Source organism: Haemaphysalis longicornis, unplaced genomic scaffold (genome assembly GCF_048455015.1).
Source record: "Haemaphysalis longicornis isolate Haplotype H1 unplaced genomic scaffold, Haemaphysalis longicornis Haplotype H1 scaffold_1, whole genome shotgun sequence".
NCBI lineage: Eukaryota > Metazoa > Arthropoda > Arachnida > Ixodida > Ixodidae > Haemaphysalis > Haemaphysalis longicornis.
In genome coordinates, this window is record NW_027526203.1 from 276,299,167 (window position 1) to 276,314,860 (window position 15,694).

At 48.0% G+C, this 15,694-nt stretch overlaps 1 protein-coding gene across 2 annotated transcripts in view; it reads left to right on the forward strand.

The window, feature by feature from the left end:
- Window positions 1–14,730, forward strand: part of LOC144146436 (locomotion-related protein Hikaru genki-like) — a 64,836-nt gene extending 50,106 nt beyond the window's left edge. For both annotated transcript variants that reach the window (XM_077678400.1, XM_077678394.1), the window contains 3 exons: window positions 3,951–4,124; window positions 9,835–10,005; window positions 12,284–14,730. In XM_077678400.1, the coding sequence (XP_077534526.1) occupies window positions 3,951–4,124; window positions 9,835–10,005; window positions 12,284–12,486 (548 nt within the window). In that variant the 3' untranslated portion in view covers window positions 12,487–14,730. The remainder of the gene's footprint in view (window positions 1–3,950; window positions 4,125–9,834; window positions 10,006–12,283) is intronic.
- The last annotated feature ends 964 nt before the right edge of the window (window positions 14,731–15,694 follow it).

A 15,694-nucleotide genomic window follows, 5' to 3' on the forward strand; every position in this document is an offset into this window, starting at 1 on the left:
GATAAGAATGAAAATAAAAAGGCTAAAACGACAGGGATGTCAGTGCGTGCGGCGGGTCAATGACCTTGGCTTCAACACGGCAGCCACATTCATTCTTGGCACACTTTATATGACAAGGTTGGGGGGAAATAGGCCAAGTATGAAGGAGGTTCTTTTAAGTTTGTGAGGCGTGGTGATTCTTCATGGCCTTGAGCACGTCTTTAGGGAACGTTGGAAGGGGTCAGGTGACCTGAGTGGGTCAGCACCCTTGTCCCGAAAAGGTGAGGTATTGCGCGAAAAAAAGTATACAGGCCAAAGAACAGCACTTAAAAAAATGAAAACCAGCAAGCAGAGAGGACAGGTGCAGGAGGGGACCGTCTGCTGAGTTTAAAGGGCCATGAAGACAAAATACAAATTTGCTTTATTCAGAAGATTTAGTGTTTTATAGTACCCTCAGCTCTTCCCCGTCAGTAAGCGATGCTTTATTAACTAAGAAATTAAAGAGTTTAAGCCAGAACTTCAATTCCCTCCGCTCTGTATGTATCGTGACGTCAGCAATGACGTATTCAAGTAAAGTACCTAAAATGAAAGGTGGTATGTTGACCGCGGCTGCGCGCGTCCAGACCGGCCGTGTTTTTGTTATCTTGTTTGTCGTCCGCCTTCCTAGATGGCACAGAAATGCCGCTCAAGGACCGGTGTTCGCATTCTTCTTTTGACCGGAATTGTATACCTGCCGTATTTTTGTTACGGTTCGACGAACAGGGTCACATAAGTGGCCGTGCCGCTTGTGCCAGTTGGTATACGTGTCGAGCCAGACAGGCCAAACGCACCTGACGGCCGGACTGTTTCCGCCGGCGAAGTGCCGCACTAACTGCGTCGATATTTACGTGTTCGCTCGAAACTTTTACTGTTTTCCCCACCACCCTTACTGCGATTCGTCGGATTTTGCCGGCATCAAGCAATCGCAACGAGCTGGCCGTAATACGACATAAGTTCAGCGCGAAAAAGTAGCTGGTAGATCGCATGCCTTTTCTCTTTTTCCCTCATTATGCAGCTCATTTGAGGGAAGTTTACGCTGAAAGTGGTGTCAGTGTAATTCTAACGAGGCAATCTTCCGAATGAACCGAACTTGCGTTTTTTTTTTTTTTCATGGCCCATTTAAAGGACGGTAATCTCAGATAGAATCAAGCAAGAGAACAAAAAAAGGGGTCTAAAGAGTACAAAACAGCCACAAAATTTTCCCGAAAAAATTATCTTTAACTGAACTGCACGAACGAATCATAACCTGAAAAAAAAACAACTATTTTCTGAGAAGCAAGACACTCGGCTACGACGGGTAGCTAAAGAGATACAGCGCACGTAGGTGGCGATACCACGACGATTGTGGTGTTGTAAATACCGAAACTTGCAAAGACGGAATAATTACTTCTTAGCCATTCAGTTAGCGCAGTGTTTCTTTTAATTACCAAATTGGACAGCGATAAAAGAAACACAGAATGTAGAAGTTTCCGAGAAAAAAAATCTGCACAAATTGAATTTCAATAAAGCATTTTGTTTATTCATTATCATACATTCGAAGTACTAAAAGCCTAATTGGAATGAAATATCCGCAGCATTTTTTTGTAATTTTTCGAAAGATGAAAGTTCGAACTTCGATTTAGGTTTTACACTTGGTAGCAACATCTGGATTGAGGCGCGCTATAGTGGAGACCTTCGGCTTAATTTAGTCCGCCGGGATTATTTAGCGTGCGCTGCTCATGCTTAAACATTCCGGAATTATAACAGCCGAGCTGTGGCTGATACTTGAAGAAAGGCATGTTTTTTTTTTTTTCCCTAGCAGAATGCACCACCATTGAGTTCCGTCATCTCTGGGGTCCCATCATGCACAACAGTCCCAGCAAGTCAGACTGGTTGCAACAAGTACGAGAAAGAAATAACTTTCCCTGCTAAGAATTCAGATGGGAACCGCTCTAGATCACCTAGCTTTTGATGAAGATACCGAACAGATATGTGTTTTGACACATCCATTTTAAAGTTGGTTAAAGGCCTATTATAAAGTGCATAAACATACGCGCTTGCAAGCGCGCGGACGACACACCTGGCAACCATTTTAACGTAGCTCCCACATTTGAAGCTAAGAAGCCGCACTGCATTGCTGACGCTTTGTGGCGCTTTAGTCTTCGTCAAACAAAGCGTGAGAAAAAAACGAGAAAGAAAACTCAGTTAATTTTTTGTTGATTCATAAACAAGTCCAAATTGAGAATTTACGCACCGAGACTATCCTTGGTATTCTGAGTCCTTCGTCCACTCGAGCCCCCAGTGGAGGAGTCCCTTGAAATCGATTTCCCCATGCATAAGCATTGCGGAATCCTCCCCTCAGCCGAGTGGATGGAGCAAGTGGAGTGGAGGAGGGACTCAGAATACGGCCCTATGAGTGGAACATGGGGGCCGCCGTACTCGGGATAAAATCATACTACCTGGGGATCTGCAGTTTTTGACCAGTAAGCAACGAATACACCTTATTTCTCAGAGCAAACCACGAGGCAGCTGTAAAAAAACCGAGCTATGGGTTGTTATAAACTTTTCGGCTTGGCGGGACCGCGAACCGCTACTGCAATGACTGCGGAACACCGGGAACCGACACCTGCTGCTAGAGTGCACCATTGATGATGACGATGACGACGGCGATGATGATGATGATGATGATGATGATTACAGGCCCTGCCTTTGTATCGGGACGTCGGTTGTCGCCAACCGACTTGCCTGTGTTATTCTACTTATTTGCCCTACCAACCACTAACCAAATGGGTTACCCCTCCCTTCCCCCCCCCCCCGGTTTTAAACTCCCATCGCTACCCCCCCCCCCACTCCTGCCCTTGCGCACCTGTTTACCCCCCCCCCCCCCCCACCTTCTGTTCTAAATTTTTATTCGGTATATTTATATGCAAGCAAGGTGCCATCTGGTGCAGAAAATTGAGTGCCTCGACCCAGCACCAATGACCTTTAGGGTACTTCTTGGCCCATGTCTCTTCCTAGGAACTCAACGCCAAGCACCAGCGGCGTTGTTCGATTATATCAAAGACATTGACGTCATTGCGACTATTTAAAATAATACACTAATGTTCTTACTGCCTCGTCGATCGAACTTTTCTCACAAACTGAACGTGCATGGTTTTTGTAGCGTGAGCTACACTGGCTGAGGTTGAGCAGTTTCGCGTGTCTCCTGGAGAGCCGTGCTGCGCATGCGCGAGGAGCAGTGACATCGCAGGGCGCACAGAAAGGTGCTCGCTGCGCGGCGTCTCTCACACACCCCACGCGCCCAGCGTCTTCGCCGACCTCCGTTCCGCACGTGGCGGCCCGGTCCACTTGATGATCACGCGAGGGGTGGCCGGGTTGGGAACCGATGGCTTGTGCGTCGCAGCAACACCGGCGTGCGCCTGTGGAACCAGCTTAGCTCTGGGGCGATTGGTGACGGTGCGGCGAAGCCGCTTGATAAATATGCATGTGTCACATAATGCGTATACCGCGTGTGTTTCGTTGAAGCAGCAGTAAGCATGACAATCAAGCTAATCCTACACAACCAGTAAAGCTAAGAATAACCAGCTGAACCTTAGCTCACGCTACGCATATCCTGGCATAGCCGAGCTAAGCCACTGCTAATTTTTTTTCTTTGCCGCTTCTCGTTTGCTCGTCTCCCTTCTGCCTTATTATCTATACGGCCTTTTCTCCGTCTCCCGCCGAGTGGCATGTCTGTGTTCACGTAACAGCAAACGCCTCAGTTTTCACTTCTAATAAAGAGTTGTCTTCCTCTCTAATTCGCTTTCGGCGTCCATTTAATAAGTTCGAGTAGAGAGCTGAAAGCGGGTCATGCCATACGCGCTCCGCACGCCATGCATGCCGCGCAGGCCTCCACGCACTTGTTCGCAATTGACGGGGTCAAAAGGGGCCTCGGCCGGCGCGCTTGCGTGCAGTGATCCAGTGCCCGACGATTCCCAGCCCGGGCCACCTGAGGCTGAGCACGCAGAACAGGACGTACGGCATCCGCGTTCACTTCACCTGTCCGTCAAACTACCGGCTGCTGGGCCCGCCGTTCGTGACCTGCTGGAAGAACGAGTCCTGGTCCGACACGCCACCCTCCTGCGAACGTAAGCAGCGGCAGAGAGCGTTGCGTTTCCCCGTAAATATCCTGTTGCAGCCGTTAGACCGCTGCCCAAACGAAGCTGGAGGCAAAAAAATATGATCTCATTTCTGAAGCCCCCCCTCCCCCCTCCCCCCTACTTTTTTTTTTTTTTTTTTTTTCTGTGAGCGAAGCCGCAAAAGAAGGGCGTGTAGCGCCTCGTATCGGACGTTCAGTCGGCAAAACGCTTGTCTATGACACACCGTTTTTTGTACTTCCGGCCTTCGGCGGTGTTGGCGTGAAATAATTTAGAGAAAATTAGTGCACCATTCTGAAGTCTACGCCGACCACTTCAGTCCCCAACTCTTGTTTAAAGAGGCGCAATTTTAGACTGGCACCGACTAAGTTGAAAGAAACACTATATATGTCCAATGTGCGTCCCATATTAGAATATGCTTGCAGTACCTGGGACCCCTCAACAAAATCAAATATAGAAGCCCTAGAGCATGTACAGGCACGAGCAGCACGCTTTGTAGCAAACAATTATAACTTCACCGTAAGATCAGCCGACATTCGTTCAGGATTACAACGGCCTCTGCTAGCTGACGGGCGTAAATACCTAAGACTGTTCCTATTTTACAGCATATTTTGGAAAGAACAGGCATCGACAAGGAACAGTATATAAGACAACCTACCTATGTGTCACCCCGTACTGGCCATTCTTTAAAACTGCGTGAATACGCGTCCAGGATCAACGCATTCAAATACGCCTTTTTTCCAAGGACTCCGCATGAGTGGAACGGCTTGCCAGAGGAAATTGTGTCTGCGCCTCCCGCATCTTTTGTTAGAAATTTGCACAATTTTTGTTGAACTAATCATAACTGTACATTTTTATGCGTTCCGCACTTCTTTTTTCTTTAATTTTATCTTATTGCCCTGTGTAACCGATAGCACTCTGCTCTTTTTGCGTTTTTGCTTTGTATTTACAATGTGATGCCTTATTTATGACAGTGTAAATCAACACTTTGTTGTTTCAACTATACCCCCTACAATAATGCCCGTGTGGGTGATGTAGGTACCTGTATAAATAAATAAATAAATAAATAAATAAATAAATAAATAAATAAATAAATAAATAAATAAAAAATAAATAAATAAATAAATAAATAAATAAATAAATAAACAAATAAACAAATAAATAAATAAATAAATAAATAAATAAATAAACAAATAAATAAATAAATAAATAAATAAATAAATAAATAAATAAATAAATAAATAAATAAAATATCCGTCAGCACTTTCTAGATATAGCCGGTTGCAGTAGATATCGCCGTTGTAGACAAGCGTTTTACAGACTGTACTTGTCGCGCTGGGAAGTGAACACTGTGCGCTGTGCGCGCTTGTTGCGGCGGAAATTCGTGGGGACAAAATTACCGGGAGGGGCTGGCAACCTGTGTTTCCGCACGCCTGAAGCGTTTGTTATAGCAGCGGTGCAATTGAAGGCAACTATTTCAGCTCATTGAAATACAGTGTCAGATCTGCCAGAGAGGAGGCTCAGACATTGCGTGACGTTACATTGATTCACCCGCGCCTCATGTGATCGGTCGTCGTGATGGTGCAGGACGGTTGCAAGACATGCCAAGACTCTGAATGTTGCGTCTACGGTCGTCTGAGATGCAACGTTTTGATTAAGATCTTCGAAACTGATCTATCACAACCGTACAACAATTTTGTGTCTATTTGTTTCACGAAAAGTTCGCCTGAGATGCTGTCATTGTTTTCTTGCGAATCTCTTAGAGGAATCCCATTGTATTACAGACACAATGGGATCCTCCTAAGGCTTGTTGAACATGGAGTTAATAAACAGTGCCACATGCCTCCTCGTTCACAAGAAAAAAATTATCTTTGTTTATTATTTCAATCCCTATGAGACGTTGTAGATACATAGTGACTAGAGTTCTTTATGGAGGTTTAAAACTCTTTATACAGTACGTATCAAAAAGTGATCAGAAAGTCATCCCTGCTTTGCCGCCTCGTTTAGGGAATTACTGATGTCACTCCCATCTGCCGATAAGAAGTCTGATTAACAGGCAATGCTTGGCGATATTTAACGCATTACGTAACTACTTAAAACTGTACAGTAATCAAAATGGTTTATTTTTAATGCTAAAAGAAGTCCCGCGATATGTTCAAAAAGCCTGCAAGAATTTTTATTCAGCTGCTGCATTTTCATTTTTTTTTCGTCAATACACAACTACCAAAAGGAGGGGGAGGAGAGAGGTGTACGCGATCCGAGCGCAGAAAAATCGGGAATAATGGTTTTCTATTACACTACCACCGACGTAGTGTCTATCCAGCAAGGCGAATTACCTAGAGTGAAGGAATATAAATATTTGGGAGTGTGGATAAACGAAGGGGATAACTGCTTAAGAACTCACGAGGAGCAACTTAAGAATAAGGGAAAGCGAAACGCAGCTATAATGAAGCATAGAGTTCTGTGGGGGTATAACAAATATGAAGTAGTAAGAGGAATGTGGAAAGGAGTAATGGTCCCGGGTATCACATTGGCGAATGCTCTACTCTGCTTAAAATCAGACGTTCTATCAGGCCTTGAAGTGAACCAGAGAACAGTACGCTGTTTGGCCTTAGGCGCGCATGGAAAAACAACTAACCAAGTGATACAGGGGGATATGGGCTGGGCGTCGTTTGAAGTTCGAGAAGCACAGAGTAAAATATGTTTTGAGATGAGGTTGAGAGCAATGGATCAACGAAGGTGGGCAGCTAAGGTTTTAGGTACCTATACTTGAAAAGCGTGGACACGCAGTGGTTTAGAAAGACTAGAAGGCTAACTATGAAATACGGAAAGAACAGCCAAGGTAAGGAAAAAACAGCCAAGCTAACCAAAAGAGAGGCAAGGCAGATTGAAACGAATAAATGGAGAAAAAATGGAAGCTAAAACGTCGTTACAGATGTACAGGGCTGAGAAATTGGACATAAGAATGGAAAATTTCTACGATAATTCCCAGGGCAGTGCTTTGCTTTTTGAGGCTAGAGCAAGTTGCTTGCGAACTAAGAGCTTTGTGGGGAAGTATTCACAAAATGATGGGGTATGCGTGGTCTTGGGAAAAGAAACAGAAACTATGCGGAACATAGTGTTAGAATGCGAGGGTATCCATCCAAATGTACATGAGGGAAATACAGTCGAACACGGGTATATCGAATTATTGTCTATATCGAACTCATGAATTATCCCCTTGAAAATTCTGTGTAAAAGTATAGGAATTCGTACGTCTATATCGAACGGTATTTTTCCCGACATTTGGTATATCGAACACCGCCCGAGCTGGAAGGTGCTCTTCGGCGGTGGCTGCACCCCCGATTTCCGCGGTCGCTTAGTGCCTTCGCCGAAACTCAACAGGGACAGAAGCCGGGGCGTAGGAGCGTCACGCTTGCCTTCTCATGGATAACTGCTCGGCCAACCAAACCAAATGCGAGCTCGACAACATCGAGCTCAAGTTTCTGCCTCCGAACACAACAGCCAGGCTGCAGCCGCTCGACCGCTCGACTAAGTCGTTCAAGGTTGGGTACAGGATGCGACTCCTCGATAGGCTTTTGATGAACCTCCGTGTGGGCACCGAGCTTAAAGTTGACCAGCTGGGGGCCATACACATGATGACGGGTGCCTGGAACAGCGTAAAGCAGAGCGTGGCCAACTGCTTCCGGCAGGGAGGCTTCGTGACGGCCGAACATTCGGAAGCTTGGGAAGACGGCGACGACGACGAATAGGGCATGGACGACACGTTTCGCGAGCTGTCGTCCCTTTTCCCGGCTGCTGTTCCAGCCGGACTGTCTGCCGGCGACTTCGTGAACGCTGACAGCAATGTTTAGGCTGTTGCGAGCGTCGGTGACGAGGATATCGTAGCTGCGGTTGCAGGAACCCAGGCTGATAGCTCGAGTGGCGAAGATCGTCCGGACGAGGATGCGGCTACACGATCGTACTCCGCCGGTGAACTGGCGGTTGCGTTCAGCTTGATTCTGCGTAGTTGCGACGACATGGGAGGAACTGGGCTGTCACACCTGGATAGCCTCGAGAATATCGAGACCAGCGCCTTTAATTCCATGTACAGGACGAAGAAGCAGGCCAAGATCAGCGATTTCTTTTCACGCAAATAAAGCATCCTGTTGCGTCGTTAGTGCGGAATTAGTTGTCATTCTTGAATGCGCCGATCGGTAAGTGGTCGTCTGCCACAGGTGAGGTCTAAGAGCCCATATTTTTATATCGAATGTTTCATATATCGAACTATTTCGCAATCCCTTTGGAGTTCGATATATCCGTGTTCGACTGTATTCGGCTTCCAGAAGCCCTAGGATTTAAGTGTAGCACAGAGGAAGTTAACTTGAAGGCTGTAGAGGCGACGAAAATGAGATTAGAATGCTGGTGGACGAAAAGCAGAGACGGGAATATTGCCTAGGACAGTTGCCACCTGTTACAGGAAAAAAAAAAGTATTTTGTGCCTAATAAGCTTTTGTGCCTGCCCTAAGCAGCGCTAGTATTAAACCAAGAGTGTAAAACATACGTATATTAGTTTTTTTTGGTAAGATGGACGTCATCACGCCGCTGCAAAGGGGAAACCAATAGTAATCATCATCATCACCGAGGCGCACTTTCAAAACCGGTGAGTGTTGAAGAACACTTACACGTTTCTGGTGGAGTTTAACTGGTCGCTGCCGTACGCTATTATTTTAATTCTGCGCAGTAATTGATTCAGCGATTGTAGGTTGTAACGCGCGGACGCAACGCAGGCGATGAGGCGCAATGTAATGGAGGGCTCCAGATTAATTTTGACCACCTGGGGATCTTTAACGTGCACATAAACCTCGTACACACGGGCGTTTTTGCTTTTCGCCTCCATCAGAAAAGCGGCAGCCGCGGCCCGGAATCGAACTCACGTCTTCGTGCTCAGCAGCACAACGCCTTAGCCACTTAGCCAGCGCGCCCTATTCTGCGCAATAATGTTCGGCCTTTTATTGGGCGAACATTATGTACAACAATCCCTCTGCAAATTTCGAATACAAATGAGCCAGCGATTAGGGCGAAATAAAAATTTTTGTAGAACAAATATTTATACAACGCGCGGCTTATTTTCGGTTACAAAACCACCTTATATACACCGCCATATTTTTTCATGTTGATTGGATGCAACCATACATTCCCGAATCAACAATCCGTTTCGTATACACGGAATTTTGGCTGATGAAATCAGCATTACTATTTTATAGCTTCGCTTAATTCTTTTAAAAATAGCTCGTGCTCTCAAATATTACAAAACGCGTTGCGTTGGCAGTCAGTATACTTTGAGATGCATACAGATTTTGTCCATTATTTCACTTGCCATTCCAGCTGTTTGCGCGTGGCCGCGGTTGCACTCAGCACAGCTTTGCAAATTTCATTGTTTTTTTAGCCTACTCTCAGAAAGAATTGATGCTTTTGTTTTCTTTTGAGCTTCTCTTCTCCTTTTCTGTCCTATTTCCATCCTTACTTCACTGGCTTTGGCCGCACTATAGTGCCTAGAATATAGTCGCATCCAGGGAAGGGGGCGAGGGGGAGGGAACGTCACCCACAACGCGGGCGCTGCACTGCGCCATGGGTGACGATTGCTTTGACTATGTAGTCTATGAGCGAGGTCGTTTGACGTACCGGAATGTCCCCCGTTCCGTCCCCTGGGCGCGTGCAGCCATCCGGTGCCGCACACCCCTGCCACCGGCGCACGGCCGCGTGCTGTACGGGGGCCGGCAGTACCCGGGCGACAGCGTCCACTACACGTGCAACGCGGGCTACGTGCTCATCGGCGAGTCGGTCAGCGTCTGCCAGGCCAACGGCACCTGGTCCAACGGCCTGCCCAAATGTGAGCGACGCCGCCCTCCCGCGGCCGACTGCTGTCTATCTCAGCTGCTGTGGGGAGGTTGCTGGTGATACGACTCACCGAAGTGGTTTCTAAAGACGATAGTCCGATAGTCCTTGTTGGGCTACTTAAAAGAGAAAATTTTGGTCTGTCTGTCTGTCTGTCCCTCGATTCATCCGTCCGGCCAAAAGTTACAAGAATCCTTGAACGAGACGTTTATATGGGCAGAACATTTCCGACAACGCCTAAATCTGTTAAGATACTTTAAACTTGGTAACATTGTTCAGAAAAAGGAAACAGTGGGCATATTTGTAGCAAAATATAAACACGTAACTGATACTCGCACTGTTTTTCTCATTAAAAATAGACCTGGGCTTAATTTTTTGCGATAGCGAACGCAAAAAAGAAAGAAACGTGTTCAATACAATATTTTAACCACAAAATACAAAAAAACGAGCGCGCACTGAAGCTATGGGCGCGGGGCATTAGTGCCAAGTGCAAAAGCGACAAAAGGTCTCAACAGACGGGCCTTAGCGAACACTAGGGAGCCTACATGCGCGCGGCGCGGAGGCACGGAGGCGCGCACATGTGGCTCCCTAGCGAGCTCGAGAAAATCGAATTGATATCAGCAAACCTCTGTTGCGTTTATCATGGGATAACCGATACAGGAGGGCAAGAGCATGAGAAGTGGGTGAAGAAGAGAGGATAGGCAGTTACGTCGCCAGGGCTGCAGAAGACGATCGCATTTCGACAACATTTGCAGCAAAGCGAGAATATGCACGGCTGTTTTCTTTAAATAAGTACAGTAACCGGCGGGCGTCGAAGGAACTGCAAAAAACAGAGCTGATAGGATCAGCTTATCTTCAATCGTCTGAAGCTACTACCCTGCACTCGAAGAGGACGACGCGGGAATTAAAGAGACGCCTTATTTTTTTATCGGACAAGCAAAGTTCGGCGCGCAATGTTTATTTGCTCCCTGGACATCTAGTTATTAGCATGACCCCCAAACCACACACACAAAAAACGTATCTCTCTGCATTCATTTACGTTTCATGTATCATACAGGCGAGCGAGTAAACATACTGTAATGGTCTCTAGGGTTCTGCCTTGCGATGAGCGTGGCTTGGTACCGCAGTCCGTAGTGAAAGAGGGTGGAGTGTGCAGGCACACTGGCACGCACAGTCGGGAAACCGGTTCAGGAATCTGCGGCCACGAACCCAATCGGTAACATTGTAGCGATGTAATCCAACGCCACACACAGCAGCTCTTTTGCGTTTATATGGGCAAAAAGTTACCAAACCACTGAATCTGGACACACTTCACACTTCTCAACATTGTTCAGCAAAAAGAAAACATTAGGCATATTTCAGGCAAAACATCAATACAGCTGGAACATCGCTGTGTTCTTTTGATTTAAAATGAATGTGTGCTCGATTTTTGCAACATAAAATAAAAAAATCCGCGTTGAAAACAATATTTCGACCCCAAAATACAAAAAGAGCTCGCGTGAGCCTGAACCACGCGGCAGTGTTTTAAGCACGGCTGGGCTGGAGCAAAGGCGCGCGCTCCGCTCCAGCCCGGCCGTGTTTCCATCTGCTACTACGCGCCATGTAGTGGAACAAGAGGTTCCAGTAGATGGCGCGAGCAGTGGAACGCGGGGAAAGTGAGCTGACTTTAGCAGACCTCCTCCGTGTTAATCGTGGGGAGATGGAAAGGGACGGGTAGAGCATCAGAAGTGGGCGGGGGAGAGAAGTGAGTCATTTACGTGCGGGGGGCAGCAGTAGACTATCGTCTTTGATTTGATTGTAGCGTTTAACGCGCCCACGCAACGCAGGTGATGAGGCGCGCCGTAGTGGAGGGCTCCGGATCAATTTTGACCACCTGGGGATCTTTCTTGTGCGCCAAAATCTCGTACACACGGGCGTTTTTGCTTTTCGCCTCCATCAGAAAAGCGGCCGCCGCGGCCGGGAATCGAACCTGCGACCTCGTGCTGCTCAGCAGCGCAACGCCTTAGCCACTGAGCCACCGCGGCGGGTAGACTATCGTCTTTCGACGGCGTTTGCAGCGAAGTGAACAGATACGCGGCCAATTTTTACTGGGGTAGGCTGCGGCTGAAAGCGATGCGGAGGTCTAGCTGAACGGTAGGTATATTTCATTACCAGAGAAACGCCTCACTTCCTACAACGTGGCCCCGTGCCTTGAAGGTGCACTCGACGTTGCCAGCCTCATCGTCCGAGTGGAGCGCAGACCCGAGCGAGCCCTGTCCTCCCTCTGTGTGCAGGCAAGCCGGCCTGCGAGTTCCCCGGCCAGCCGGCGCACGCACGCGTCGTGCCCTCCAAGTTCCACTACGACATCGGCGAGCTGGTGCTGGTGGCGTGCAACGCGGGCTTCCGGCTGCTGGGCTCGGCGCAGCTCCGCTGCTCGCGCGACGGCCACTGGTCGCACCCGCTGCCCCACTGCCGCCGCCTGCTGGTGCAGAAGTAGTACCAGCGCGTGCAAGGGGGCATCATCATCCAGCACATGTCGCCACGGCTCTGACCTCTCTCTTCCCCGCCCGCTTTCGCCCTCCCTTCCTCTCTCCCGCCCCTCTCGCTTCTGCTCAGCGCCGCAGTTCTTCCGAGGCACGGGAGGGCTCGTTGAACGAGAGAAGGCGTCGCTGCTCCTTGCAGCGGCATCGCGACGCTACCCGCAGACCCACCGGTTGGCGGCTTGCTGACTAAGTATACCCGTGACAACCGGGCAAGGCACCTCTGGGAAGGGGAAAACTGGGGTGGTATTTTAAATCTACTGGAGATTCGTCGGACGAGTTTTCTCAATTTTCCTCGGGGGGTGCACGCGCGGAACGGATTAAACCAACCCTTGTCCTACTTCCAGAGCCAGGGTTGGGTCGCAAGTTTATCCGAGCCTCCAGGACAGAGTTCTGGAGGTCTGTATTCGCACTTCCTATAGAAATTCGAGCTAACGTTCGACCACAAGATTTTCTTTTCCCTATGTGGCGAAAATCTGCCTTTAAGACAAGCCACTATTGTGAACGTTTATTGATGCGCGGAGCTTCGTAGCCTTGTGCGCGTAAAGTTTGCATAATGTGTAGACGTGTATCCGCACACGCATGGATGCCGACCGGGGTGTAAAAATATCGCACCAAACACAGCAAAGTGAAACAAAAGGTGGCGCTGATTCATGTACAGCCGGTAAAACGCTTGTCTATAACAGCGATTTCAACTTCAACCAGCTACAGCCGAAAACTGCCGAAACATACTCGTTCCAAACATGTCGGAGGCAAAAGCGAAGGGCTAAGACTTCAGAATTCCGCAGTAGTTTTATTCAAATCCCGCTCCGGCGAGGCAGGATAGGGCTGAGAGTACGAACGCTGTGTTATAGACAAGCCTTTTACCGGCTGTACGCCGCGCTTGCACGCCCACCATGTGCAGTGAATGATCCGCGCAGTTGTAAAATATGCCTATTTGTAGGATGTCTGCAAATAGCACTTTTTATATTCGCAGTGTCTTGAGTGCCGTTTGACGGCGCCCTAGCTCAGCGCTGCCGCCATGGCTAGAGGGCCGTCCGACGACATTCGAACATTTAATGCTAAGGCTGGGACGAGACACAGCGCTTCGCGTTGTAGTGTATAGATTCCGTCTTAGCTTGCTGACATTAAGGGCGGTGGTTCGATCTTAGCCCTTGATTCCTTTTTTTTTCATCTTTAGTTCAACTTATAAATTTTATGGCTCAGGTTTTTTGGGTGTTTTGAATGATTGCTTTATATTCTTTATGTTGTGTTATGTTATGCTATGTTAGGTTAGCGTAGGTTAGGTTAGGTTAGGTTAGTTTACGTTCCGTTACGTTACGTTACGTTAGGGAGAGCGAAGTGGTGCCAGATGCGGCATTTTGTTACCAAATGCCGGTGGAAGTCGCTTTAGTGGAGTGCTTATAGTAGCATCCGCGGACGGCACACCATAGACACAGCCTTTTATGTTAAAAAAAAGAAAAAAGAGGGTAAAGATAAAGCGTTCAGCGCTGTCCTAAGGGTGTTTAATTTACTACAGGTGTGCCCATTAAACAGGACGCTGTCTAGTGGCGCCGTAAAATGAATGAGTGTTATTATGAGCAACAAAGAGCGTTAGGCTCTTCATGGATTTTGTTAAATGGCGGGCCTATGTACTTTTGCAATCTAGCCTTTAAATCCGGTCGCGGTTCCCCGCACCCCTCTCCACAAGAATATCCGAAACTGGCAGTACAAAGCGTACACTGCATGCCTCCCTCCCATGAGGTCAGTCTGGATCCATCTCTGCTCCAAGCGGCGTCAAATGTTCACGTGCTTCACCTATAGGCCTGTAATTGAAGGGACTCTGAAAACACCGCTCAAAATTTAGCTTTACCTGTCATTCAATCCTCGCTACTTTTGGCGCTCTCAAATGCACCATTTTGGGCTTGACTGCATCAAGGAGAAGGGGGAGGGGGAAAGCATTGGATTTCAGCCTAGGCAATCGCTCCTGAACGCAGAAAGGCTGAACTGCACGAACAATGCACGAACGATAGGCTTACAAACTGCGGCGGAGGTTGCGATACGTATGCGGGTGCAATAGGGACCTGGCCTAATCAGTGCAGTCGCTTTTAATCAGCTAACAATGTGGGCTCAAATGGGGCTTACTGCACCAGTGTCATCCAGCTGCTGGAAACCCCGAAACCGATCCGGTTCGAGCTGTACCAAAGGCTAACGTATTGCAACTACCTGGGGCCATCGCTGTGCCCACTGGACCAGTGCTCAGCGGTCGATCTGCCAGCCAGGAGTTGCGCACAATCCCGTTACGAGCATCTTTTTATGCGTGAGCATCGTCCAGACATAAATTGGCTCACTTGGTGCAAAGCGCATTGTTCCCAGCTCCGCGCAACACAGAGTGGGCGCACAATCCCCATTGGCTGCGAACGCGGGTACTCGCCGTCTTAACGTTCCCATTGCCGTAGACGCGTCATGTGACTGCGAAGGCTGGTATGCGCCGGCTTGACGTCTCCATTTGCTGTGACGTGCCAATTGCCCGAAGAAAAAAAGATGACAATGAAAATGTCTAAACATAAGCAGTCTAACTCTAACTGCTGGCGCAGCAGGGGGGGGGGGGGGGGTGGACGCGGGTACGCGACGGCCCGACGTAAGGCCTAATGTCACGCTTTGAGGTTAACGTCGTCAACCAGTGCCCACAGCTTGACAACGAGTGTGACGCTGCTTGGAACGTCGTGACGCTCAACGTTAAGGTTACTATAACGTTAGGCTTGAATACAGGCCTCGGGTAACGGAGAGAAGCGGGAGACGCGAAAGATAAAAGGGTAGAAATATGACCGGTTTATCCTCATGCGTCTTTTGCGGCATCATGCACTCAGCGACACTAAACTCAGCGGCATAACTAGGCAACGCAGTGAAAAGTAATTCTCACGCATTCCCATACCTTAAGGGAAAGCTTGGAGCCCTCATTGGCTTTTTTTTAATTTTTTTTTCCATCTTTGTGATCTTTGCCTCAGAGGAGAAATCTTAAATAGAATTTAAAGCAAACGTTTTTGTGCTATATTTAGAGCTCCCCTGCAAGGCTTCTTTCAACTCTCTCTCTCTCTCTCTCTCTCTCTCTCTAAATATAAATTTTGTTTAGAGTGTAGACACCAATGGTGTCCATTCCGTAAATGAGGTGGCCACGAAGTGCCG